Genomic DNA, 27,623 nt, shown 5'->3' on the forward strand with positions numbered 1-27,623 from the left:
AGATGGGATCATCTTGATGCAGTGTAAGATATACCACTTGTCAGTGTAAGCTGAATGTGCAGCAGGGTCAGTGATGATGAACCAATGCCTGATGATGATGATGATGATGATGAGCATCACCTCTCCAATTCTGAACCCGAGCCAAGTGAAAAGAACAGCAATCAAACTGAACAGGTAAACTGGAATTAGTAATAGAACTGATAGTAGTAATAAATCTCAAATGGAATGCTCAACAAACACATCTGACTGTGATGGTGGGGGTGCACATACTTATGTTGTAGATTAAAATTTCTAGTGAACAATCTTTAAGATGTTTCTCTTTATGTAACATTCACTGAAACATAAAAAATAAAACAAATAAAATCAGCTAAAGTATTAACATATCCACTGTCTGTCTGTCTGTCTGTCTGTCTGTTCCATGTCTGTCTGTCTGTCTAGCTGCTGTTTGTCTGCTTCCTGTTTGTCTGATTTCTGTCTATCTGCTTCTTGTCTGTCTGTTTGTCTGATTTCTGTCTGTCTGCTGTCTATCCAGCTGCTGTTTGTCTCTCTGCTGCATGACTGTCTGTTTTCTGTCTGCTGCCTGTTTCTCTGCTTTCTGTCTGTCTGCTGTATGTCTGTCTGCTGTCTATCAGCTGCTGCCAGTCTGTCTGGTGTCTGTCTGCTTTATATCTGCTTCCATATTTCTGCTTTTTGTTTAGCAGATGTTTATCTGTCTGCTGCCTGTCTGTCTGCAACTCATCTAACTCAATATTTCGGGTAAGAGGTGAGAAATTATTTCCTAGTTATGTTTTTAACAAAGACTTTCTCTGTTATATTACTGTGTTTGATCCATCACATGGCACACACACACACACACACACACAATCATCCACAGCGGGTTGATTAGCACGTCGTACAGAAATAGATTAACTTTGACATTTGAAATCTCAATATTGGAAGGAGATAAGAGGGCAGGTTTTCAGAAAGTTAAAGCCAGAATATCAAAGGTCAGGACTAGAGTTATGTGTTCAGTACGCACTCACTGCACCTTGTCACATATAGAACAGAATATTTCCATCTCTTCTTCCTGAGTATAACGATGTTTGATTTTGATGTTTGATGGTTGATTTGGGTTATTTATTTATTTATTTATTTATTTAATTGTTTGTTTATTTGATTGTTTGTTTGTTTTTGTTTATATAAGCATGTGTCTGACAGTCCTCCTGTACACCACCACAGTCGATTTAAATAAGATCAAATTAAAGTGTCGACTTTCAGATTTAATTTTGCTAAGTATTTTGCCTGAAGCCATGACAACCATGGAGTCCTCCCCAAATTGCTAAATAACCACTGGTGGCTTCCATTGAAGCCAGGATGATGAGCTCCTTAAGGTGAAGCTTGCACTTTCAGTTCCAGGTCCTTTACCGTGGTCCTTCATGTGGTCAGGGGTAATCTAGCTAGAAAAACCGCCAGTGCATGACCACAGGCTAGCTGAGGACTTCATCCATGTCTCAGCACATGTTGCAGCAATGTAGGACTGACCCAAGCCACAATAGGTGGGTGAGGTTTTGTCACTGCTAAAGCTTTCCCAGCATGCTGCCCAGTGTTCCCAGGGGGAAAACATCCTGCAGTACCTTTTCCTGAAAAAGTTGGTGTTACAGCAAATTACACCTCAGAGCAACAGTGTCCTACTGTATGTCTGCGCACTTGTCTTTCACAAATTCCAACACATTCCTATTTGTGCAGCAGCTTCATGATGTCTTTTGCCAGTGGGTGCTGGCAGAGGGCCACAGTATGAGGGAGTGGTCAGCCTAATGGGACTGGAGCAATTTCTCACTCAACTGCCACAGTCTGAATGGGTCCAGTGCCACTGCCCTACACTGTTGTAGAATGTGTTCTGGTTGGTAGAGGATTATCTGGTGGCATATATAGGAACAGGTGGAACAGGGAAGGTCCTCTCGATCCCCCCCCCCCCCCCCCTGCCCTTACCCTCAAAAACCTGTGCATTGAAGCCATATCTCTGCCCCTTCTTCTATGTCCATGTGTTTGTTTACTCTTCTCTGCTGGTGGGCAGGTATGAGCAATGGAACTGGGGACAGTGGTCTGAAGCGATTAACTGCAGTTCTTTGAGAAGGTAACTGAAATGCTGTGCTGTTTCTTGGCTCATTCCATCTGTCAGGGTGCGGAAGCTCAGCACGAGATCTGGTCCTTCCTGGTATCAAACTGCTAGAGCCAATGCAAACTCTTTTACTGAGTTGTTTTATTGTTTAACAAACCTGATCCTGACAAGCATAGAAGCATGAAACCTTTGCACTCCACAGGCACTTTGGAGTTTTTCTATGGATAATCGATGAGCATTTCAGTGGCCTGGGGTGATGGTAAGGGTGGCCTTGATAAGATGGCACAAAAATTACAAAAACTTATTTGCGAAACATCTCATTTTTATATTATTTTGTGTTTATTATTTTATTTTGAGGATCCTGTGTTCGTGGGTTTTATATGCAGTGGATGAGTGAAAGGTCCCCAAGTTTATCTACATTCAACTTAATTCTTTTTAGGCCAAAAATGCTGCGTTCTTCTGTTTAAATGTTTACAGAGTAAAGTTCACTGACGCTTCCATGTGTGACATAACTCAACTGCCTGTGCACAATTAAAAGAATACACAACATTTCTTTCTTTCTTTGCAGCGACTTTGTGAACATGTTTAGCTCACATGTGAAGTTTCATTCGATATCACACTTAGTGTGTCATGCTAATAAGCTAAAACCCATAGCACAGTAACCCATTAACTAGCTTCATAGAAAGTGAACTGATTCAATCTTAATTTATGCAACTCCATTAACTTTTTATTAAATGACACTCAGACTCAGTTAGCTTTAAATGGGTTTTTACATTTTCTTTTCAATTTACCTGCAGTTAACATGTTCTTGCATGATAAAAATGTTAAAGAAATTCTATATTTGTTTTATGCAACATTGATACTAGCATTAAGTTTCTTACATAAATGCAGTGCTACAAGTTAATTTAATTTTTTTTAGTTTACACTGATTTTATTTATAATAGATAATATTCATTCTATTTCTAATTATTGAAATTATTACAAAAAAATGTTGATTAATGTAAATAAATGGAATATTTGTAAATTTTAAAAATGTTATGCTGCATCATTCCATACATTAACAAATGTGATATAAAAAGCCATTTGTGGGATTTATTTTATTATTCATTATTTTTGCACTGTATTTTTTTGGGTTAGATATATCATGCTAGTCTGGGGTACAAGTTGAAGTGAAATTTAACCTGCGCTTCAGGTCAGTGTCCTGTGTGTTTAAACAGCTGCAGAAATGTGTTTATTTTAGCATTTTAACCACTCATTTTCAAATTTCATTATCTGAACCTTAGCAACTTTGGGTAGACTTTGTTCTGACACTCTGCGTTATCATCCTGTGTGTGATGCAAAGCGTACGTATCCCCGCATCAATACACTTTACACACACGAGATGTATACAGTTTTATTCAGCTGTATCCCTTTTTGTGGATTAGAAACAGAAAAAAACAAAAAGTTTTGTGACAAAGGATTTTCCTCAAACACTCAAAAAAAAAAACACTTTGTAAGGGGAAACAGAGTAATGCTCGTGTGCCAAGGTCTTGAGCCCTCGGCTCTTTTCATTAAATTACATTTAATTATGGATATTAAATTAAAGGAACTGGAGCAAATGTTTTACTGTAACTGTTTTTTTTTTTTTTTTTGCTATATTTTTTAAATAAACTGACTTTAATTTCGTTAACAGAACTTAAATCTTAACAAAACAAGACGTTATTATAGACGTCTGGAGCGACACATACACACGGCCTCAGGATTCAGGCACCAGTCTGTCATATTCCACACAGACTCACAAAAGTGTTGGTAACTCACGTCAGGAAGTGAGAACAAGATCTGAACAAAACATCACAAACTTTTTTATCTGTGTAGAAATGATGCAGCCTTTACACCACCCTGCTCCTGAGCTCTGGTTTGTGATTGGTCAAAAGAGAAAGTGTTGGTTCATTTTAATAATAGCAGCTCTGACAGCAGTCCGTCTATTAAATGACACTCAGACTCAGTTAGCTTTAAATGGGTTTTTACATTTTCTTTTCAATTTACCTGCAGTTAACATGTTCTTGCATGATAAAAATGTTAATTAAAGAAACAAAATTAACATTTTTGTTTATTGTATATCAGTAAGCATGTGACCTTTAAGTGACCTGTACAAGGGGAAAACTGTTGCAGCGTCAAGTAGAAGTTCGTATGAAGGATACCAGATTGATCGGTCTCCACTGACAGGAAGCTCAGACTGCTGAACTCTCCCACTTCCAGATAAGTGATGGTGTTTAGGGAAACCTCTTATACAGTGGAACCTTGGATTGCGAGTTGCGAGCATAATTTGTTCCAGAAGCTCTCAGCCTGCAGTGTGTGTGTGTGTGTTTACGCAAAAGAATCATGACAGAGCCTTGTTTCCGTTAGAGTGTGTGTGTGTGTGTGGAAGGCAAGAGGAGGAGGGGAGGGGCACAGTGTCTAATGAAGCCCACACACACACACACACATACACAAACAGTGCAGTCTGATAGAAAGAGAAATAAATTGGATCTTTAACCTCTCTAATGAGACTTGCTTTTGCTTCACACACACACACACACACACACACACACAAACAAACCTGAAATAAAATATCTTTTATGCACACACGTGGTCACAGTGTTATAATAAACAGTACACACGTGCACAGATGTTGATTACACCAGTAAGAGACGAGCACTAAGACCCAGCAGGGGAGACGATTACCTACAATTCTGCAGCACAAGAGAGAGAAAAACCAATTGTGATCCCATGACGCTTGGCGTCAAAACAAGAAGTGCATGCGTGATACATGATACTCGGTACTCGTAAACCAAGACTTGCTCATTTTTCAAATTTATTAAAAAATTTTGCTTGTCTTGTGGAACACTCCAAAAGTACAGTGGACACGATGCATGATGGGAGCATCGCTTCATGTCCTTCCCTTCTCACCCTGACACGCCCATCACTCTGGAATAGGCTCAGTCTGGACTCATCAGGTCACATGACCTTTCTCCATCACTCCAAAGTCCAGTCTTTATGATCTCTAGTAAACTGAAGCCTTTTTTCAGATGAGTCTCAATAACAAGTGGTTTTCCTATGGACACACAGCTGTTTAGTCCCAATCCTGTAAGTTCTCATCACACTGTGTGTGTGTGTGTGTGTGTGAAAATGCTCTTACTTTCACTATTAAACATAGCTGGAAGTTCTACTGGACATTTTTGACTATATCGCCATCACACTTATTCAGAATTTTTTTTTAACACATTTCTTCTGTTAAGTTGAGGATTCAGTACCGGGAAAAAAAGAAGAATAAGAAGGAAGGAAGCAAAATGAGGAAAAGGGGAGAAACAGGAGGATAAGGAGGTGAAAAGCACTAAAAAGAAGGATTAAAAACTAGAAGAAGAGACAGGAAAAGTGGGAGATGAGTAAAAAGAGAGAAAACAGAAGAAGACATGATTGCCCCCTGGTGGCATTACAAAGTTATACACAACATACGGCCACTAGGGGGCGATGATGTTCAGTAGTTTTTTTTTATAAATATAAACAAATGTTATAATTTTTTTCATATTCATTATTAGACAAGTTATTATCCTCCTCCATCTCTTGCGTCTTCTTTGTTCGGTTCTACTCCTCTTTATGCTCTTTCTTCTTTTCATCACTTATAAGTACTTTTGTACTTAAACATTTTAGAGCACATACTACGCTGTGGCGACCCCTGAAAGGGAACAGCCGAAAGACAAAGAAGAAGAAGAAGAAGAGCACATACTTAGTACTTCTACTTAAGTAGAAATTTGAAGTGATACCTTTACTTGTAAACCTTTTCCTTTTACTTGGGTTTGTGTTCTTCCACCACGTCTCATGGTTTGTAAATTGCTGCGGTGCAAAAAAAAAAAAAAAAAAAACATTCAAGGAACAACTCAGAATCGACACGAGACATGTTAGAGATTAAAAACTGGAGTTAAAATTTCTTTCCATTCACCGATACCAAAGATACATTTACATTTGGGCATTTGGCAGACGCTCTTATCCAGGTGGCGTGTATCGCCCCCTAGTGGCCGTATGTTGTGACCTCAGGATTCATCAGTCACTGACAGGAAGCTCAGAACTCTAGACTGTCGACATGATTATAATCCATTTTATATTATTACAATTATAATTTTACCCACAAATATGCTTAAGAAAAAAAATTGAAGTCACAAGCTTGAAGATTAAATCCCTCTGATCATCAGGGTGAGACGTCACTCGACACACATTCGTTTACCAGATTTCCCCCAAATTTACAACACAGATTAAGGAGGACGCGACTAATACACAAACCCAAATCCATGTTCCCATAACGTCCCAAATGCTGTTAGTGTTAAGTCCGTATTCACAGACTATAGCCTGCCCTGCTATAATGAATTTGCGTCGAAGCGGTAAAAAACCCACTAGCATCAACGTTAACTGTTGTCGTTGGTAGATTCACTAGCGAACTTGAAGTAACTTACACTTTTCTTTGAAAAAAAAAACTCATGTTCAGCTTATTTTATTTTTTTTGCTGCCGCCATCCTGACATGTACGTCACCCAACACACCTTCTTGCACAGAAAAAAAAAAAATCGACTGCATTTGGCGCTGCTTGAATCTGAACACAGCCATAGCCCCTCACATGATAGCAGGAAAAGGCACAGCCAATCAAAATGTTCATATGTGTTTTGGGCGCGGGAGGACTCAAGGAGAGAACGTAATTTATCCCTTTCTGCGTGTTTAGGTTAATGTTGACAGCACAATTTTTTTTAAGTGGATTAAATTATTGGTGGGGACATTTTAATGGTCGGAGGATATTGGTGGGGGCACATCCCCTCCGTCCACCCTAAATCTACGCCCCTGGAGCATACAGACCATGAGAGTATTGGTTTAAATTCCAATTTAGAGACTAAAACATGGGTCCAGAATAAAACTTCATGAAGGTCCAGTCTACAAAGATTTTAATTCAAGCCGAGGTCTGAATTTCATGTTTTGTTAAGATTCAGAAATCTATACATGCAGTTACCTTGGATTACGAGCATAACTCGTTCCGGAAGCGTTCTCGTATTCCAAAACACTCCAAATTTAATTTTCCCATAAGAAATAATGGAAACTCAAACTATTCGTTCTACAGCCCAAAAAAAATAAATAAATAAAAATAATTAACACAAAATATAAAGTAAAAATAAAACAAATTAACCTGCACTTAACCTTTAAAAAAAGTAAAAATAAACCCCGACAGATAAGTGTTTTCGTTTATGCGCCCAGGCGCTGTGTGTGTGTGTTTGGGCCTGTCGTTATGCGTGCGAGTTATTTGACACCGTGCCAGGTCACAAACACACGTGTGTAAACTGGCCCGGTGTCAAATCACGCGCGTGCACACATCATGACAGGCTAAGGGAGAAAAAGCGTGCACGGATGTTGATTATACCAGTAAGAGACGCGCACTAAGACCCAGCAGGGGAGACGATTACCCACGATTCCGCAGCACAAGAGAGAGAAAAACTGTTGGCTCAGTTGTGACCAAGTGAAACTCGGCCACAAAACAAGGAGCATATGCGTGATACATGATACTCGGTACTCGTAAACCAAGACTTGCTCATTTTTCAAATTTATTAAAAATATTTGCTTGTCTTGTGGAACACTGCCAAACCGCATTACTCACAATCCGAGGTTTCAATGTATTTTAAGTCTAAAAAAAATTAGCCGTTTAAAATTTTTCATAGTATTTCAATTATATTTATTACCAATTTTTTGTAACTACATTAAACATGTGTACGTTAGACAGTTTGATCTGTGATGGACGTGTTATTTCCCGGTATCTGTATGAAAAACAAACAACAGCCTGGAGTTAGTCTTTAGTGAATCTTCAAATGCACGGCTGCAAATAAATGTAAGTCGACACCGGGTGCTCCGTCACACCGGGCTCTCAGTTCGGGTATCGTACACGCCCTCACCTCAGACTGCTTTTGATATGTTTCTGTACATTCATCTTTGAAGGTTCAGTTTTCAGTCTACTTGTATTTTCTTGCAATAAGTCATGCTGTCGCGCTTTTGTTTGTGTTACTTTTGCGCACTCCGTCTATACAAGGTAAACTATCAGATTGATTGGCTGTTGAGTGACTTGTATAGCCACACCCACCCTGAGGGGGACCCTGATGCTTTTATCAGAAAAACATCACGGTCCGGATAGAATTGTCACTTGGTCCAGATCCTGACTGCGGGCCGCCATTTACAATAGTGATGCCTGATCAAAAACATTTGTGTATAAGCAGAAGCCCTGCGTGTGTTTGTGTGTGTATAAAGCCAAGGACATAATGTAAATTTTTTGATATGTGAAATTATGGGATGCCGAAGTGTTTGTTGACGTGTCCTATAGTGATCTCATTTTACAGCTGGATTACCGCCTCAGCTTTACACACTGCACACCAAAGTTAATGAAATAATTACACCAACCTAACCTACGTACAAATACACACACGCAGCTTTTTTTCATGGTTATATTTGAGAATCAACTTTTTTTGTGGAAATGATGCAGCATATAAAAAAAGAGACAGAAAAATTCACTATAAATGTAACGCCCCACACGGTCACTGCTCCGTCCTGACGAGTCGGCGCTTTTAACGCTTCCTCTGAAGTCTGAAGATCCAGTTAATTCCACCGCTAAGCTTCGAGAGCCGCAAGAACGTGGCCACGCCGTCGTCCACTTCCCCATCGGCGCCGCACAAACGAGTGGGACAAACCATCAAAACACTCGCCGTAAAGATTTGTGTTTAATTCTTTACTTTATATATATTAATAAGGTGATTAGCCTGCAGACTAGTTATAGAACAAAACCAGATGGTCTGTTTATTAGTTGGTATGCTAGTTACCTAGCTAACCGGTTAGCAGAGATGTTTCGTTATGGACGTGGAGGACGTAGGAAAGAAAAGACATATAAGAAGTATTATTGTAAAATACTGTGTGGCACATTCTATTGCTCATGTACTTTTTTTTTTTTTTTTACTCATTAACTCGACCAAGGGGAAGTAGACAAGGGCGTGGCTCAAACCGTTTTAAAACAGGTCAGGGTTAAAATCCTCACAGAAACAAATGATTCGGTTTCATTAAAGTCACTCGTTATTTGATCCATCGTCTGAACCTGATCGAACTCTCCTCTCACATTATTCCACGATCGCTGTTTGGAAAACCGAAAAAGACCCGGAGGGAGCAGGGATGTGCTGAAATATTCACAAATAAATATGAACGTGTGGTCCGTTTCCAGGGAACGCGATCCTTTTCGGCTCCATGGGGAACAACGGATGAGGGACGAATATGAAAATTAACAAAAAAAAAAAAAAAAAAGCGAGGAGAGGGCGGAGTTAGTTCCTCTCCTGCACAAACACAGTCTCTTGAGGGCAAAGCCCCGCCTCCTGCAGCGTGATGTCATAGTCCAAATGAGCCAGCTTCCTTCGTGGAAAGTTGGTCACGAGTTCGAAGCGTTCGTTCGGATATCCGTTTGACTGAACGTGTCTCACCAGAGCCTGGGGGGAGGGGGGGGGGATTGGGGTTGGGGGGGATCAGAGATACCAGCTTTTAGCAACGTGCTACACACAAAAACAAAAATTAAGCAAATTAAGCTTCATGAGATTCTGGAGTCTTAAATACCATAAGCTTAGCGTTAGCAGACAGCGCTATCTGTTCCCTCCGACCGTCTGGGTATCTGAGCATTAGACGAGCCTTCGGACCTTAAAAAACAAACAAAAAAAAACAGACCAATCAAATCACAGTGCGAGTGTGGCAGCTGACAAGTGGGCGTGTTTTTATTTATTTTACAGAGCTTTAAAGAAAAAGAGTAAAATAAAGATGAAACGAAGAAGGACTTGGAGGAGGAGGACAAGGAGGGAAAGCAGATGAGAAATAAGAGGAGGAGCAACAGAAGGAGGAAGTGAAATGATCAAGAAAAGAAAAAAAGATGAGTAGATGAAAAGAAGATGAAAAGGAGGAGGAGAAGCAGAAGAACGAGAATGGACTGGGGAAAAAAAAGAAAGAAAAGAGACATAAGGAAGAAGTAGGAGGATAAGGATGTGAAGAAAAAAACATGTTAACACCACTTAGACAAAAGAGAAAAGGAAGAATGAGGAAAAAAAAAGTAACTGCAGTTGCTAACCTGACTTAATATAGTGTTTAGTGGCCCCTAGTGGCTCTACGCTGAACTGCAGTAATAAATGTGAATATATAGATATCGAGCGCAGGTTGTGTGTGTGTGTGTGTGTGTGTGTGTGTGTGTGTGTGTGTGTGTGTGTGTGTGTACCGTTGTCTTCAGGCGGTGTGCTTTGGGTTGTCGTGATTTTGTGACTTTGGTCATGATGACGTTGTTGTGGCGGTGGTGGTGGTTGTTGTCGTGGTTGTTGTGACTCTATGGGGTTGTGATTCGGTTGTGGCGGCGGCTCCACGTGGTTTTTCTTGCTCTCTTCTTTTCTGTGGTTGGACTCTTTGTGTGGAGACTTCCTGCTCTGGGCGGGGCTATTTGAGGAAGTGGGCAGGGCCTGTTCTAACAAAGTGTTCCCGTCTATGGAGTCTCTCCCTCCTCCCTCGTTGTCCGACCCGTCCAGTGAGATCATGCCCTCGCTGTCGGAGAAGGCCTCGGCGTCCGAGTCGTTTTCTGACTCCGCCTTCTCCTGCTTCGAGTCGTAGTGCGTTTCCTGGAGAGACGCTCTGATCGCCGCCTCCAGCTGACTGTCCTCACTTGCGTCGATCAGACTCTCCTGAGAGGAACAGCAGAGAAAGGTTAGAGCCACGACAACAAAGCCTGCGATTAGCAATTAGCCTTAAAACTCATTAAAACTTTTGCATAAAACTGGGTATTTTCTCTGACCTTCCCAATTTTTTAATTAGAGCAGTCCGATACAATAAATAATCAAACAAACAAAATAATAAATACACTGAGTGACCCCTGCATCACAGAGAGAAGGACAGAGAGACAGAAAGACTTTGTGCTGTGTACAGTGAGTGTGTGTTCGTACAGAGCGAGCTCGTTTGGCTGGAGGCTGACTGGAGAGTCCGTCTAACTGGCCGTGTTCTCTTAAAAACCCCGTCACTTGATCCAGGAAGGAGGAAACGTCCAGCTGATTCCACTCCACCATCTTCTGACCTGTTGATTACAAAACAGTGCAGGGTTACAGTCATCGCCATCTTATTGTTACTGACAGTAATACCACAAATAACAATCTTACCATATAGTTACAATATCTTACATTTTTGTGCAATAAGACCATTTCTTAAACTGTGCAATATTATTATATACTGCACAATTAGTAATTAGTAATGCAATTAGTTTGGCGGTGAAACTATTTTATTGTTTTGCTTTTATATTTATACACTGTACTGACCCGTCTTTCTATCTGCACATTTTTCTACACTGCTGTGGCAAAGAAATGTCCCCACTGTGGGACGAATAAAGTTTTATCTTATCTTATATTAAATATCTCTCAATGTCTGTATGGTTTATATACAACCAGTTCTTCTATTCGGTAACCAACAGGTGCCTCTGCCACTGGGGTTTTATTTTAGCATCACCACTTCCTGATTGTTGCCCCCCACCAACGCCCTTAACCTTGTTTGGTAGACAGAATACAAGATAAGCTCCACCCATGGTTTAGTGTGTGTGCGCGTGTCTTACCTGTACGAGGGTCCAGGATGGAGATATAAGGAAACTTGTTGAGTTTGTAGAACTGAATGTAGCGCTGACCCTCCTCACTGTCATGGTAGACCTTTAAACAAACAAAACGAGTTATGAAGTGATAACTATTAAAAGGTTTTCCCCTGGGAAAGTTACAAACACAAACCAGAACCGAATCAGCTGCATTTGATCCTTATATTTTAAGGAGGAATGATTTTTTTTCACCCCTGAGTGGAAGGACGCGAGATCCATCATCACAGTCTGTAACACCCTGGGTCTCATTTGTCTTAAGATTCTTTAGTGCTGTTTAACAATCATATGTAGAGATAAAGCGTGGTTTGTTTTTTCGGTGTGCTCATGACCTCGGCACCAACATGCCCCATGTGACTGTGGTCTGATTTTCGACAGGTAACGGGCCTTCTTTTAAACTGGTGTCCTTCAAATGATCTGGATGAAACAACGCTACAGATGTGGATCATCATAAAACATTATGGAAAAGTCTGGCTTATAGCTGTTGTTTTAAACCCATCACCTCTGTGCACACAAACACACAGAGATCTTCTTCTTTGTCTTTCGGCTGTTCCCTCTTAGGGGTCGCCACAGCGAATCATCTGCCTCCATCTAACCCTATCCTCTGCATCCTCTTCTCTCACACCAACTAACTTCATGTCCTCTCTCACTGCATCCATAAATCTCCTCTTTGGTCTTCCTCTAGACCTCCTGCCTGGCAGTTCCAACCTCAGCATCCTTCTACCGATATATTCACCATCTCTCCTCTGAACATGTCCAAACCACCTCAATCTGGCCTCTCTGACTTTATCTCCAAAACATCTAACATGGATTGTCCCTCTGATGAACTCATTCTTGATCCAATCCATCCTTGTCACTCCCAAAGAGAACCTCAACATCTTCAGCTCTGCTACCTTCAACTCTGCCTCCTGTCTTTTCTTCAGCGCCACTGTCTCTAAGCCGTAGAGCATCGCTGGTCTCACCACTGTCCTGTACACCTTTCCTTTCATTCTCGCTGATACTCTTTTATCGCACAACACACCTGACACTTTTCTCCACCCATTCCAACCTGCCTGTACCCGCCTCTTCACCTCCTTTCCACACTCCCCGTTGCTCTGGACCGTTGACCCTAAGTACTTAAAATCCTGCACCTTCTTTACCTCTGCTCCCTGTAGCCTCACCGATCCTCCTGGGTCCCTCTCATTTACACACATGTATTCCGTCTTGCTGCAGCTAACCTTCATTCCTCTGCTTTCCAGAGCATACCTCCACCTCTCCAAATTTTCCTCCACCTGTTCCCTGCTCTCGCTACAGAGCACAATGTCATCTGCAAACATCATAGTCCATGGGGACTCCTGTCTTACCTCATCTGTCATCCTGTCCATCACCAGAGCAAACAAAAAGGGGCTTAGAGCCGATCCTTGATGCAGACGCACCTCCACCTTGAACTCTTCTGTCACACCTACAGCACATCTTACCACTGTCTTACAGCTCTCATACATGTCCTGCACCACTCTAACATACTTCTCTGCCACTCCAGACTTCCTCATACAACACCACAGCTCCTCTCTTGGCACCCTGTCATACGCTTTCTCTAAATCTAAAGAGACACAATGCAACTCCCTGTTACCTTCTCTGTACTTCTCCGCCAGCATCCTCAAAGCAAATACTGCATCTGATGTACTCTTTCTAGGCATAAAACCATATTGCTGCTCACAAATGCTCACCTCTGCCCTTAACCGAGCTTCCAATACTCTTATTTACAGCTTCATTGTCTGGCTCATTAGCTTTATACCTCTATAATTGCCACAGCTTTGCACATCTCCCTTGTTCTTAAAAATTGGCACCAATACACTTCTCCTCCATTCCTTTGGAATCCTCTCACTCTCCAAGATCTTGTTAAACAAACTTGTCAAAAACTCTACTGCCACCTCTCCTAAGCACTTCCATACCTCCACAGGTATGTCATCAGGACCAACAGCCTTTCCACTCTTCATCCTCTTCAACGCCCTTCTCACCTCACTTCTACCAATATTTGCTACTTCCTGTTCCACAACAGTCACCTCTTCTACTCTTTGTTCTCTTTCGTTTTCCTCATTCATCAACTCCTTAAAGTACTCCTTCCATCTTCCCATCACCCTCCTGGCATCTGTCAGTACATTTCCATCTCTATCTTTAATCACTCTAACCTGCTGCACATCCTTCCCATCTCTATCTCTCTGCCTTGCCAACCTGTACAGATCCACTTCTCCCTCCTTTCTGTCTAGCCTAGCATACAAGTCCTCATATGCTCTTTGTTTGGCCTTTGCCACCTCTACCTTCACCTTACTCTGCATCTCCCTGTACTCCTGTCTACTCTCTTCAGTCCTCTCAGTGTCCCACTTCTTCTTAGCTAGCCTCTTTCCCTGTATACACTCCTGGACTTCCTCATTCCACCACCAAGTCTCCTTGTCCACTTTCCCCTTTCCTGATGATACACCAAGTACCCTCCTACCTGTCACCCTGATCACATTGGCTGTAGTTGTCCAGTCAACTGAAAGCACCTCCTGACCACCCATAGCCTGTCTCAACTCCTCCCTAAAGACTTCACAACATTCTTCCTTTCTCAGCTTCCACCACTTTGTCCTCTGCTCTGCCTTTGTCCTCTTCGCCTTCCTCACCACCAGGGTTATCTTACACACCACCATTCTGTGTTGTCTGGCTACACTCTCCCCTACCAACACTTTGCAGTCACTGATCTCTTTCAGGTTACAACGTCGACACAAGATGTAGTCGACCTGAGTGCTTCTGCCTCCACTCTTATATGTCACCCTATGTTCCTGCCTCTTCTGGAAGAAAGTATTTACTACTGCCATTTCCATCCTCTTTGCAAAGTCCACCACCATCTGTCCTTCTACATTCCTGTCCTGAAGACCAAACCTGCCCATCACATTTTCATCACCTCTGTTCCCTTTCCCAACATGTCCATTGAAGTCTGCACCAATCACCACTCTCTCCCCTCTGGGGATGCTCTGCATCACTTCATCTAACTCACTCCAGAATTTCTCCTTCTCTTTTAACTCACATCCTACCTGTGGGGCATAACCACTAACAACATTGAACATTATCCCTTCAATTTCCAGCTTCAGACTCATCACCCTATCTGATACTCTCTTCACCTCTAGAACATTCCTTACATACTCCTCTTTTAGAATAACTCCTACTCCATTTCTTTTCCTATCCACACCATGGTAAAACAATTTAAACCCTGATCCTAAGCTTCTAGCCTTGCCACCTTTCCACCTGGTCTCCTGTACACACAGTATATTCACCTTCCTTCTCTGCATCATATCAACTAACTCTCTTCCCTTCCCTGTCATGGTCCCAACATTCAAAGTCCCCACTATCACTCCTAAACTCTTGCCTTTCCTCTTCTCTCTCTCTTACGAACACGCCTTCCTCCTCTTCTTCTTCGACCAACAAACACACAGAGATAAACTGTTAAAAATATACCTTTTTTATACTTATGGTTAATAAATTGGCCACGCAAGTTATGTTCTCTTCATTCGTGAGCATCACTCGAGTCTCCTCGTACCCAACTTCCACCCGAAACCTCTGGTATGCAATAAAAGAACATTCGGAGGTGCGGAGGAAAATTCTGAGAGCTCGTAACAGCTTCCAGTGTAATAAATCACTCCCTGACCTTCACCTGCAACCAACATCACACAATATTAAGACACAACGTCATGCACAAACACTCTATAACCGGCGCACGTACGTCCCTGTTCTAACTCAGGTCCACATGTCTCTAACCAGCGTGTGTGTAATGATTCCTGAAGGCGAGGTTCAGCACCTGCCAGAAGATGAAGTGTTCTCTGATGATGGCTTTCACCGCCTCGTTACTCCACACGTCTCGGTTTAAACACTGACAGGAGAAATCCTGGACGTTCTGGATGTTTATCATCAGCCACTTGTTCTCCAACTGACCGCAGTTCTTCGCCTGGAGGGTTAAAACAACACACAAATAATGAGTAATTAAGGACGCATGTAAGGTTCCGCAGGCATGTTTGTGTGTGTGTGTGTGTGTGTGTGTGTGTGTATTCACACCGTCTCAAAGCTGCCTTTGTGCATAAGCTCGATCGGGGGTCTGAACAGATCAGCCAGAGTGCTCAGCTTTTTATCCATCGCTCCTCCGTTCCTCAGCTCCTGCTCCTGTCTGACTGAAAACACACACACACACGATTCAGTTATGTCACAATTCATGTATCGCCAGTAGTAAAATGTTGCAGTTTCTTTATATTCCTTCAGGTGGTGCTGTCTAACCTATTTACACCCTGGCAGTCAGTAACGGCATCCTGTGTGGCTGCAAGGAAATACACAAGCTAAGATGGGGACCGGGATACAATTTTTTTTTTTCCCCCGAATCCGAAAATAGGTCTCATGATATCATCGGACCAGCGGGTCCCTGGTAATTCACAACCCTAACAGATATAGCCTCCTAATAAATATATTTTGTTATATATTGTATATATTTTGTTATATATTGTTGTTTGTATAGCGCTTTTAATAATCGTCATTGTCGCGAAGCAGATTCTCACAATCAAAAAAAATTTTGTACGAATGTGAATTTCCAGAGAACCGAAATTGAGGTGTGTGACCTGATTGATTAAACCTGTCCTGTTACTTCCTGTTTTCGTTCTAATAAAGAAGAGGGAAATCTTGTTCCGGTCAGAGGACGAGACTGACCGTTCTGTCACTTCATAAAATAAATTTGGCTTTGTAGTACTTGTACTTGAGAGAAGGACACACACACCTCCTGTGTCAGCATGCACGGCTAAAGACCTCTGTATATACGGGAGGTTCATCATTAGTGAGACGTCCATCCTGCACTTTAGCATTTGAGCACCGCACGCACATCAACAAACTTCACAAACTAGAGTTCTGCTGCAAAACCACAAGAACAAACCGGACATGTGGACCTGCAACAAACTGCGCACCTGTCATATTATATATATATATATATATATATATATATATAAAATATATATAAAAGCCCCGCCCCATAACAAGTCCACAAGCTTTCCAGGGTACGAGTGTAAAGAAGAAGCTATGAGCCCTGGGAACTTACTGGTTTCAGTCTGGAAATCCCGAAATCCATCGAAAATGGACCGAGCCGGTCTCCGTCTCTTCGGTACTAAAACACAAGGAGACAATAAACACAAAAATAAACAAACAGATTATTACCAGACAGGTGTTATACCCGCGTCATCACCCAGTCCACACTGCTGTGTGTAACTCACCTCCGAACAGCGGCTCCGGCTCCACCAGGATCTCCTGTTTCTGAGGGATCGGCGCTCGCACGGTCTCTCTGTCGGGATGTAAAACACAGCGTCTGTGAGAAACGCACCGGGACACGAAACAGCTCTGAGTGTTAAAGTAAATCTCACTCTGAGTGGCATCTGCTCCCGGACGCTGCGGCCGCGCTGGAGCTGGTACTCGGCTCCTCCGGGATTCCTCCTCCATCCAAGAACATGGTGACGGCCATCTCCAGGTTGTTGTTACACGCCTCCAGCATGTGTTTCCCGACGCTTTCCGTGGCCCCTGCGACCAAAAAACAGAAAAACCATCAGTACAAAAACAAAAACGATTCAAATCATGCAATCTTACAGAAATGTATAATTAAGTTATTATAGAGCTTTACGTGTATCACTTAGAATAAAACCGAATTATTAAATGTGTAGACGTGAATGTAAGTATAGAAGCTTAAAGATTTCTGTGCATGCATTGCCATTACTGTTTAGATACACATACAGTACATTATATACATACACACACACACACACACACACACACACACACTATTACCAACATTATCACCTGACGTGCATTGGCTGCTTTGAGACAGTGACCATTGTATAAAAAGTGCTATATAATTTTTTTTTTTATTAATTGAACTGATTTAGTAATTCTGCAGCATTTTGCATAATAATAATAATAATAATAATAATAAGGAATAAGTAATAATTCAGGAAAATCTTCTAAGTCACCTCCCGAATCAACTGAGTCTCTCAACAAGGGATGAGCAAATCTCTGATAAGACTCAAAAGATTCACAGCTCTAGAGTCACCGGTCACTCCATTTATTAAAGTGTACTGATATAGAGAAATAAACATGTGATGCATGGCTACGTAAAAATCACTGCAAGTTGATTCAAAAAGAAAGTCACTGCAACTGGAACAGTTCTTACAAGAACAGTATTGTGTTAAGTGCATTTGTAAAACCCATCAAGCACCGGTGACTTTTTCCAAGATGGCGCCGGTGAGGTCGGCTGCCGTCACGACTGCTCCGACCACCTTTTCTTTGTTTTTGTTCTTTAAGTTAGTTTTTAGCGTTTTAAAACCAGTCAAATTACCACCATGGAGTACATTAGTTATGATAGAGACACTCGTTTCTATTGGTATACAATGTACTCACAATTCGACGGATCCAAGCTGGCCGAGTGAGATCCTGAGGGAAAACAAAGGACGCGACGCGAAGCGGCGGCCTCGAGGGACACGAGCCGGCGTCAGGAACAGGCTGAGAGCCCGTGCACACCGCACACCTAGGCCTGTCGCGATAGTCGATAAATCGATTAATCGCACGATAAAAAAAAATGACCTCGATAATTTTTCCGGCCGCGATAATTTCATTTGCATACTTGTTTGTTATCCGCGACTGAATGACAACTCTCGTTTCCTTAGCGTAGGAGAAGCGAACCCTCTTGTCAGTTGCATTGTCTTTTGTGTGGGGAGGCGGCGCTTGTCAGTCACATGGACTTTGTGTGGGAAGGCGGGAGTGCTTGAGGCGACTGCAGAGAAGAGCAAAAAGACGAGACGCAAGTTGTGACATGGAATTGGTTTCAAAGCCAAACGCGACAGCTGCCGTGTGGGAGCACTTCGGATTCAAACCGAATGACCATGGTGAACCACTTAACCTGAGCGAGCCGGTATGTCGCATTTGTTGTAAAACAGTATCGACTAAAACCGGTAACACAACAAACATGCACATGCACCTAAAACACAATCATCCGTTGCAGTTTTCCCAGATGGGAAAAAAAAAAGCTACAACAGCTTCGTCTTCTCGACAGTGCACCATAACTGGGGCATTTAGTCGACAAACAAAGTACAAACAGGACAGTGCAAAATGGTGTGCACTCACCGACAGTGTAGTTCGCTTGATTGCTAAAGAGATGCTGCCCTTTAGTATCGTCGAAAAGCCGGCATTTCGACGAATGCTGCAAACATTTGACAGCCAGTATGAATTGCCTGGGAGAACATACGTGTCACAAACGGCAATTCCACAACTGTACAACAGCATTAAAGATGACATACTAAACGAGATCAAAGACATCCAATTTTTCTCTGCCACTACGGATATGTGGTCAAGTTCAAACATGACCCCCTATATGAGCTTGACTATACACTATATAAGTGCTGACTGGAGCCTGCACTCCAAGTGTTTAGAGACCAGGTATGTCCCAGATAACCATACTGCTGACACCCTTGGAGAAAACCTGAAGTCTGCTGTAGCAGATTGGGGACTGGATGAGCACAAACTAGTTTGCATCACTACAGATAATGGTGCTAACATTGTTGCTGCAATAAGGGATCTTGGCTGGCCATGGCTCAATTGCTTTGGTCACAACCTCCATCTCGCTGTGTCCCATGGTCTGGACAGCAACAAAGATCGGACAGCGCGTGCCATAGGACTCTGTAAAGGTTTGGTCAACACATTCAACCTGAGCTGGCTTAAGAGGAGAGACCTGAGGAAGGCACAGAGTAAGGATAATCTTCCCCAACACAGTCTAATACTGGTGAGTGGTGTTTAATTCATAGATAAAATATTTATATAATATGCTCATTTCGGTTCATTTTCCCGACCGACAACCGCCGCTCGTTATCCGATTTTTATCGTTATATTTATTTTTATAAGATTATAATATTGAATTGGCATTAAGTAAAAAATAAAATTGACACGTGTCTGTGATCCATTAAAAATAAAAATCACGGGTTTATTTTAACGTGCAAACGAAACATGCAGAAGAGATCAACAACAGAAGTTACAGAACCTGGATTCACATAAAATTTACGCACCTGCAGCATTTCTGACAGTGACAACAGAAAAAAAACAATAAAATAATATAAATAAAAAACATAAGATAGGCCTACAATAAATATATTTTATTAACTTAAATAATTAACAAATTATGATGACAAAAAGAAAACACTGAATCAATTTGAAGCTTTGAAAAAAAACGGCATTTTTTTCATCAAATAAAAATAGCAGGCCTACCTTAATCCACAGCTTGGATTATATATATATATATATATATATATATATATATATATATATATATATATATATATATTACCATGCAGCACAAAAACAAAAAAGGAAAAAAAAAAACCTTTACCATAGTATTATAATCGGTCAAAATGTTTACTTTCGTTTAACGGTTAAATGGTCAATATGAGCATTACTAAAAATAATGGACATGTAAAAAGAAGTTATCTTATTTAAGAATGTTGATAGACAAACTAATGAACAAGAACAATATTATCTTTCACACAGGATGTTGTCACACGATGGGGCACTAAGCAGAAGATGGTAGAAAGGGGGCTGGAGCAGACATCATCTCAGGAGAAAAATACGTCATGGTGTCCTCGGTTAAGCCTGTGTTGGAACTGATTAAAGACGACCTTCTCTCTCCAGGCCCTGATGACACTGCACTGACAGCCAGTATTAAACAAAACATGTGCAGGGTACTGACTGAAAAATACAGCTCACCTGCAATCAATGTCCTACTTAGAAAGGCCACCATCTTGGATCCAAGGTATCGTGGCAGCATGGAGGCAGGTGCATTGGATGATGTCAAACATCAGCTTGTGCAAGAGCTACTGGACTTAGGACCAGAAGAAAGTGGAGAAGGTACAAGTGGTGAGAGCTGCAGCAAAGCCACTGGAGGAAACGAGGATGAACCTACTGCTGCCGCACTCACCAAGAAGAAGAGGCTGAGTGACCTTCTTCAAAACAGAAGAGCTCGTAATCTCAGTCAGGCCCAGGCTGCATTTCCAAAAAGAGTGCTGGCTGATGCAGAGCTGACTAAGTTCCTCCAAGAGGATGCAATTGATGCATCTTGTGATCCCTTGGTGTGGTGGCATGACAATCAAAGAAGATATCCTTTGATGGCCAAGTTGGCCCAAAAATACATGTGCATTTGTGCTACAAGCACCAGCTCTGAGAGAATGTTTAGCACAGCTGGCAACATTGCTACTCCTGAGAGATCCTGCCTTAAGCCACACAAAGTCAACATGTTGGTATTTCTTGCACGGAAGCTGCCATAAAATCACTATCTCTCTCCCTCAACATTGGTGTACATAGACTGCAATTCACTTTTTTTTGCTGGAGAAATTGTTTTTCAAAAGTTTTTTGCATATGGCTTGAGGCTTTTTGTTTGTTTGTTTACAAAGGTCTTAACAGGCAGTTTTGCCTGTTATGGAATGCATGTTGAGCCTATTGTTTAATATTTTTTGAAGTGCAATTTTGTTTACATCCATTTTATTTATTGTTTTTGGTATTTATTCAAGTGCATTTTTTGTTAACAGAGACTGAGAGTCCATTGCTTTTATTGTTTTTGGTTGTTTTGTTCATTGTTATTGTGGATATTTAAAATGTTTTCCATTTTCAGTGTTAAATAGTCTAAAAATAAAAGTTTTTGAATTTTGAAAGGCGTATGTGCATTATTATGCCATTATCATTATGCTAGATGAAAATGGTCTCAGATCGACAATATTATCATTTATCGCGATAATTTCTTGGACAATTTATCGTCCAGCAAAATTTGTTATCGTGACAGGCCTACGCACACCTCTGCCTAGCATCCTGCTCGCCAACGTCCAGTCACTGGAAAACAAGCTCGATGACCTCAGGGCCAGGATAAAGTTCCAGAGAGACATTCTGGACTGCAATCTCCTCTGCTTCACCGAGACATGGCTGAACCCAGCGGTGCCGGACCACGCCATCCAGCCGGCCGAGTTCTTCTCGGTTTATCGCATGGACAGGACACGGGACTCAGGGAAGTCAAGGGGAGGCGGCGTGTGTTTAATGGTGAACAGCAGCTGGTGCAACAGCGCGAGCGTTGTTCCTCTCACACGCTCCTGCACACAAACCTGGAACTACTGTCCATCATGTGTCGTCCTTTTTATCTACCTCGGGAGTTTACATCGGTCATAATCAGTGCCGTTTATATTCCACCACAAGCGGACACGGACACTGCCTTATGCGAGCTGCATGAGGCACTCACACAGCAACAAACACAACACCGGGACGCTGCGCTTATTGTGGCGGTGGACTTTAACAGTGCCAACCTCAAACGCGCAGCGCCGAACTTTCATCAGCACATCACCTGCCCCACCAGGGGCGAAAGGACACTGGACCACTGCTATACAACGGTCAAGGACGGCTACAAGGCACAATCTCGCCCTCCGTTTGGTAAACCTGACCACGCCGCCATCTTCCTCATGCCAATACAAATAAAGGCTGAAACAGGAAGTTCCGGTTCAGAGGGAGGTTGCGCGCTGGACGGACCAATCGGTGGCCGCTTTACAGGACGCACTCGATGACGCAGACTGGGACATGTTCAGGAACAGCTCCGATGACGTCAGCGTGTTTACGGAAGCGGTTGTGGGATTCATCGGGAAACTAGCGGATGAAACCGTGGAAAAAAAGACTATTAGAACGTTTCCCAACCAGAAGCCGAGGGTGGATAAAACCATCCGCGACACTCTGAGATCTCGCACCGCTGCCTACACCACGGGACTTGCAGACTAACGGCTGCAGACAGGAAGACACTGCCAGCACCGGAAGCACGTTCATCATCACCGAGCAGAGACGTGAGGAGAGCCTTCAAGAGAGTGAACACCAGGAAAGCAGCAGGACCAGACAGCATCTCAGGCCGTATTCTCAAAGCCTGCGCAGACCAGCTAGCACCTGTGTTCACTGAGATATTCAACATCTCTTTATCTCAGTCGGTGATCCCCACATGCTTCAAAGAGTCCATCATTGTTCCTGTCCCAAAGAAACCTCGTCCTGCTTCCCTCAATGACTATCGCACTGTAGCCCTCACCTCACTAGTGATGAAGTGCTTTGAACGCCTGGTCAGAGACTTCATCATCTCTTCACTACCAGACACACTGGACCCACTACAGTTTGCACACCGTCCAAACCATTCCACGGACGATGCAATCTCACATCTCCTCCATACATCTCTCACTTACCTGGACACTCGGAGGGGGAATTATGTGAAAATGCTCTTCATCGACTACAGCTCTGCATTTAATACCATAATTCCCTCCACACTTACCACCAAGCTGGAGCACCTGGGACTCAGCTCATCAATGTGTCAGTGGATCTCCAAATTTCTGACTGGCAGACCACAGGCAGTAAGGATGGGTGGACATGTCTCAGCCTCCATCACTCTCAGTACTGGAGCCCCCCAGGGTTGTGTTCTGAGCCCCCTGCTATACTCTCTGTACACCTATGACTGCGTGGCCACTACCAACTCCACAACCGTCATCAAGTTTGCTGAGACACTGTTGTGGTGGGCCTGATCACGAACAACGATGAGACGGCCTACCTGGAGGAGGTTGGAAATCTGGAGAACTGGTGCCAGAGAAACAATCTCCTCCTGAACGTCAGCAAGACAAAGGAGTTGATAGTGGACTTCAGTACAAAGCAGGTGAGGAACTACCAGACCCCCATCATCAACAGGAGCCCAGTGGAGAGAGTGGACAGCTTCAGATACCTCGGTGTTCACATCACGCAGGACCTGGCATGGTCCTGTCACATCAACACCATGGTAAAAAAGGCCCGGCAGCGTCTGTACCACCTCAGACGCTTGAGAGACTTTAGACTGCCCTCCAAGGTGCTCAGGAATTTCTACTCCTGCACCATAGTGAGCATCCTGACGGGAAACATCACGACCTGGTTTGGGAACAGCACCATGAAGGACAAACGAGCTCTACAGAGGGTGGTGCGATCAGCTGAGCGCATCATCCACACCGAGCTCCCTGACCTGCACTCAATCTACACCAAGCGGTGCTGGACCAAGGCCAGGAATATCGTGAAGGACCTTAGCCACCCCAACAATAGACTGTTCTCCCTGTTGCGGTCTGGAAAGCGATTCCACTCCCTGAGGGCCAACACAGAGAGACTGAGGAGGAGCTTCTTCCCGCAGGCGATAAGGTCTCTCAATCACACCACTATGCAGAACTAACACAATCTTTTCACAATCAATCAATAAATCTTTATACATCCATGGACACTATGGACAATTCCACGCACATCTACACTACATGTTTACAATTACACTCTGGACCATTGCACAAAGACACTTTTTTTCTATGCATATTTGCACACCATCTTTCTCCCAAAAATATAAAATTTTACAATTTCTTAAATGTTCTTGTACAGTATATTTCTATCTTCGTACAGCATATTTATATTTTTATTTCTATTTTTATTTCTATTTTTCCTAGTTCAATTTTACTTTTATTTTTTATTTAATTTTTCTATCGTATTTCTTTTATTCATATTTATTACGTATTATAAGCTTTAATTTTCTTTTTAAGGTCACTGGTGGCATTTCACTACATTTCGTACTGTGTATGACTGTGTATGTGACAAATAAAAATTGAATTTGAATTTGATAAAACCGTCTCTCATGAAGACCTTCCCAGGATAACAAGACCAAAACTGAGCTCTGCTGCAGAGGAGAAGTTCATTTAGAGTCAACAGCCTCAGAAATCACCAATTAACAACCAGCACCTCAGATTAGAGCCGTTATGAAGCTTTACAGAGCATCTATCAAGAATTACACACCTTCAATCTGACTTTTCCCGCCCAACTCTTTGAGCGAATTAGTCTCAAACACACTCATTACACATGTCAGCGCTAATTAGTCACAAATCGCACGCATTAGAAGCCGCACGTGCCTGCATGCTCGCAGGCGTTCAACCCACATGCTCACTTTTAAGTTTTGAAGCGTTTGAGGAGGTAAAACTTAGCTGTTTCTACATAAACCTACAAATAAACTATTTACACATCCTCATCCTGTGTGGTAAAATGTTAAACTTATGTATTTAAAGTTATTTTGTAGTGTTTAAATGCCGCGCTTGGCTTTTAAGTGAGAAAACATATTATAAGAAATAGGCTACAATTAACTACTCTTGAAAACTTTTAAAAAATGTTTAAAACTGTAATAAAATCAGATGAAAATGTAATACTTTAGTCGAACCTTGGATTACAAGCATAGTTCCGGAAGTGGGCTCGTATTCCTAAACACTCATAAATCAAAGCAAATTTTCCCATAAGAAATAATGGCAACTCACATTATTTGTTCCACAGCCCAAAAAGTCTGATAAAGTGCAGGCTGACACACAGAGAGGGAGAAAAGATCTTTAACCTCTCTAATAAGACTTTTCTTTGCTTTACACGTGCGCACACACATGTTATAATAAACAGTACATGCACGCTGTACACACACGCATACAGAAACAAAATAAAATATGTTTTACACACACACGTGGTCACAGTGTTATGGTAAACAGTACACACAAGAACGGATGTTGATTATAGCAGTAAAAGACGCGCACTAAGACCCAGCAGACAAGACGATTACCCACAATTCCGCAGTGCAAGAGAGAAAAAAACCTTTGGCTCAGTTGTGATCACATGACGCTCGACATTAAAACAAGAAGCGCAAACTTGATACATGATACTTGGTACTCGTAATCCAAGATTTGTTCATTTTCCAAGTCAAAATTTATTAAAAATCTTTGCTCGTCTTGCGGAACGCTTAACAGTGTTAATTGCAATCTGAGATTTCACCATCACATTGGGATATTGTTAAAAAATAAATAAATAAATAAAAAATAAAAAAATCGCTATACTTATAGAATCACAATTTTAATCAAATCAGCACCTAAGAATCATGATAATATTGTATCGGGAGGTGACTGGGGATTTCTGTTCTTACTTCCTTCCCTGATCTTGTCGTTTTGCTTGGTGTCTTGAACTCTTTGCTGGCTTTTACCGGGCATTTCCACACACACACTACCTTCTCTACTTGTTCTGCCTTAGTACCACTCTGCAGCTACAGCGTTCTGCAAGTTGCATCACCGTTACCTATTCACCTCACTTTCTATCTACTTCCTGGGCTTTTAAAGCAGACTTTCCAGTCCAGTCTTCTTTAAAAAAAACACACACACAAAAAAAAAACATTACATTCCTTATTCCAGTGACTTTCCAATCTAGTGTGAACATCAGCTTCAGTAAAAGTGACATATAATGAGGGCGAGAGCAATTACTGACACATTTCCCAGGAGAACTGATGTCTAAACAAGGTCCAAAGGAGGGGATATGGGGGGTTCACTAATCTAAAACTTACCAAAGGAGACAGAAAGCAGAAGGATGCTTGTGTGTGTGTGTGAGAGAGAGAGAGAGAGTGAGTAGAAATTATTTCATAATTAACCATTCATCTAAAATAATTATTTTAAATAAATAGTTTACTAAGGAATGTGCCACTGGATCAGCCAATCAGCAGTAGGTATTAAATAATAATAATAATAATAATAATAATAATAAATAATAATAATAACAACAACACCAGCAAGAAGTCTGGAATATAATTTCTGCTAAATTCAGGAGGAGTGTGAATAATGACAGAAGAAGTTTCCAGAAATTGTAGGAAAATGATCTCCTGGGTTTTAACTGTAAAATGTGTGCACTATTACACACATTAAATGTGAATTTAAAAAATGAATAATTAATAAATAGGAAAAAAGCGACATTAAATTAACTATTATTCTATTGAGCAGGAGCAGACCACGCCCACTCCGTTCCGCGCATGCGCACACGCGCCCCAGCCTCGTCCTGACGAAAAGAAGCGGCGAGTCTTAAAAACACAGCGCCGTGCAGCAGAGTGGCTTTAAAACAACAAAAAGTGAAAGTGGTGACCCGAAAAAACACCGCGTGTCGAATTCTACACCCCAGTAAACACTGTGCACACGCGCGGGTCTGACGTGTTTAACAGTTAATGTGACGTAAAAACAGCTTCTGTTTCATCACAGATTCTCTGATTTTAGAGTTTAAACCCGCGAGTCCGCCATGTTGCTTCTCTCTCTCACACACACACACAGGGCTGGGGTTACACACCTACAGTGTGGAGAAGTGTTTCTGTACACACTGACAGGCTGTAGCACGACTGTGCAGTGAGTTTAGTGAGTTATAAACGCTTTAAGAGAGCGCAGGATGGGTTTGGGTCATGATTGGGGTCTCACCCCCCCCCCCCCCCCCTCTCTGAGACTTTACTCCACTCTGAGGGAGAACTCATTAGCACATTAGCACCGGGGTTACCACAGTGACTTTATTTCCCTCAACACGTCCATCAGTTCCTCGGCGTGTTTAATGTATGATTTCCACTGACTGAATTAAATACTGCGTGTTAAATTCCAGGCCCGAACTTCAGCTCCCTCTCCATACAGCTGCTTTTCTCTCTCTCTCTCTCTCTCTCCCTCACACACACACACTCAGACTCTGGTGCAGCATCAGCTTCTGCTCACTCTGTTTTTACCACAGAACAAGTCTCTTCCTTCGTCAGTGATAAAAATATAAACTCACAAACCCGAACAACTCAGAATTAATCCACATATTTACCTGTAATGGCTGTGAACTGCTGAATTAACCCATTAAGCCCCGGGCCTGAAGCATCTCCGAGAGCCGCCATCTTGCCGCCACTGTTAACAACAACAGCACTGCGCATGCGCACTATTGACCAACAGCGGCGCGCGAAGTC

The 27,623-nt window shown here is 42.2% G+C and overlaps 1 protein-coding gene across 1 annotated transcript; it reads right to left on the bottom strand.

Annotated features, from left to right (window-relative positions):
* Positions 1-7,890: 7,890 nt before the first annotated feature.
* ubxn7 (UBX domain protein 7) lies at positions 7,891-27,590 on the bottom strand. The gene is made up of 11 exons (XM_053487155.1): positions 27,485-27,590; positions 17,179-17,332; positions 17,032-17,099; positions 16,860-16,925; positions 15,839-15,951; positions 15,585-15,731; positions 11,744-11,834; positions 11,088-11,215; positions 10,376-10,829; positions 9,730-9,809; positions 7,891-9,605 (listed from the first exon to the last, which is right to left on the bottom strand). The coding sequence occupies exons 1-11, from the start codon at positions 27,588-27,590 to the stop codon at positions 9,444-9,446; spliced, it is 1,569 nt and encodes a 522-aa protein (XP_053343130.1). The 3' UTR covers positions 7,891-9,443.
* Between the last annotated feature and the right edge of the window lie 33 nt (positions 27,591-27,623).

The sequence above is a fragment of the Clarias gariepinus genome, chromosome 25 (assembly GCF_024256425.1).
Source record: "Clarias gariepinus isolate MV-2021 ecotype Netherlands chromosome 25, CGAR_prim_01v2, whole genome shotgun sequence".
Classification (NCBI taxonomy): Eukaryota; Metazoa; Chordata; class Actinopteri; order Siluriformes; family Clariidae; genus Clarias; species Clarias gariepinus.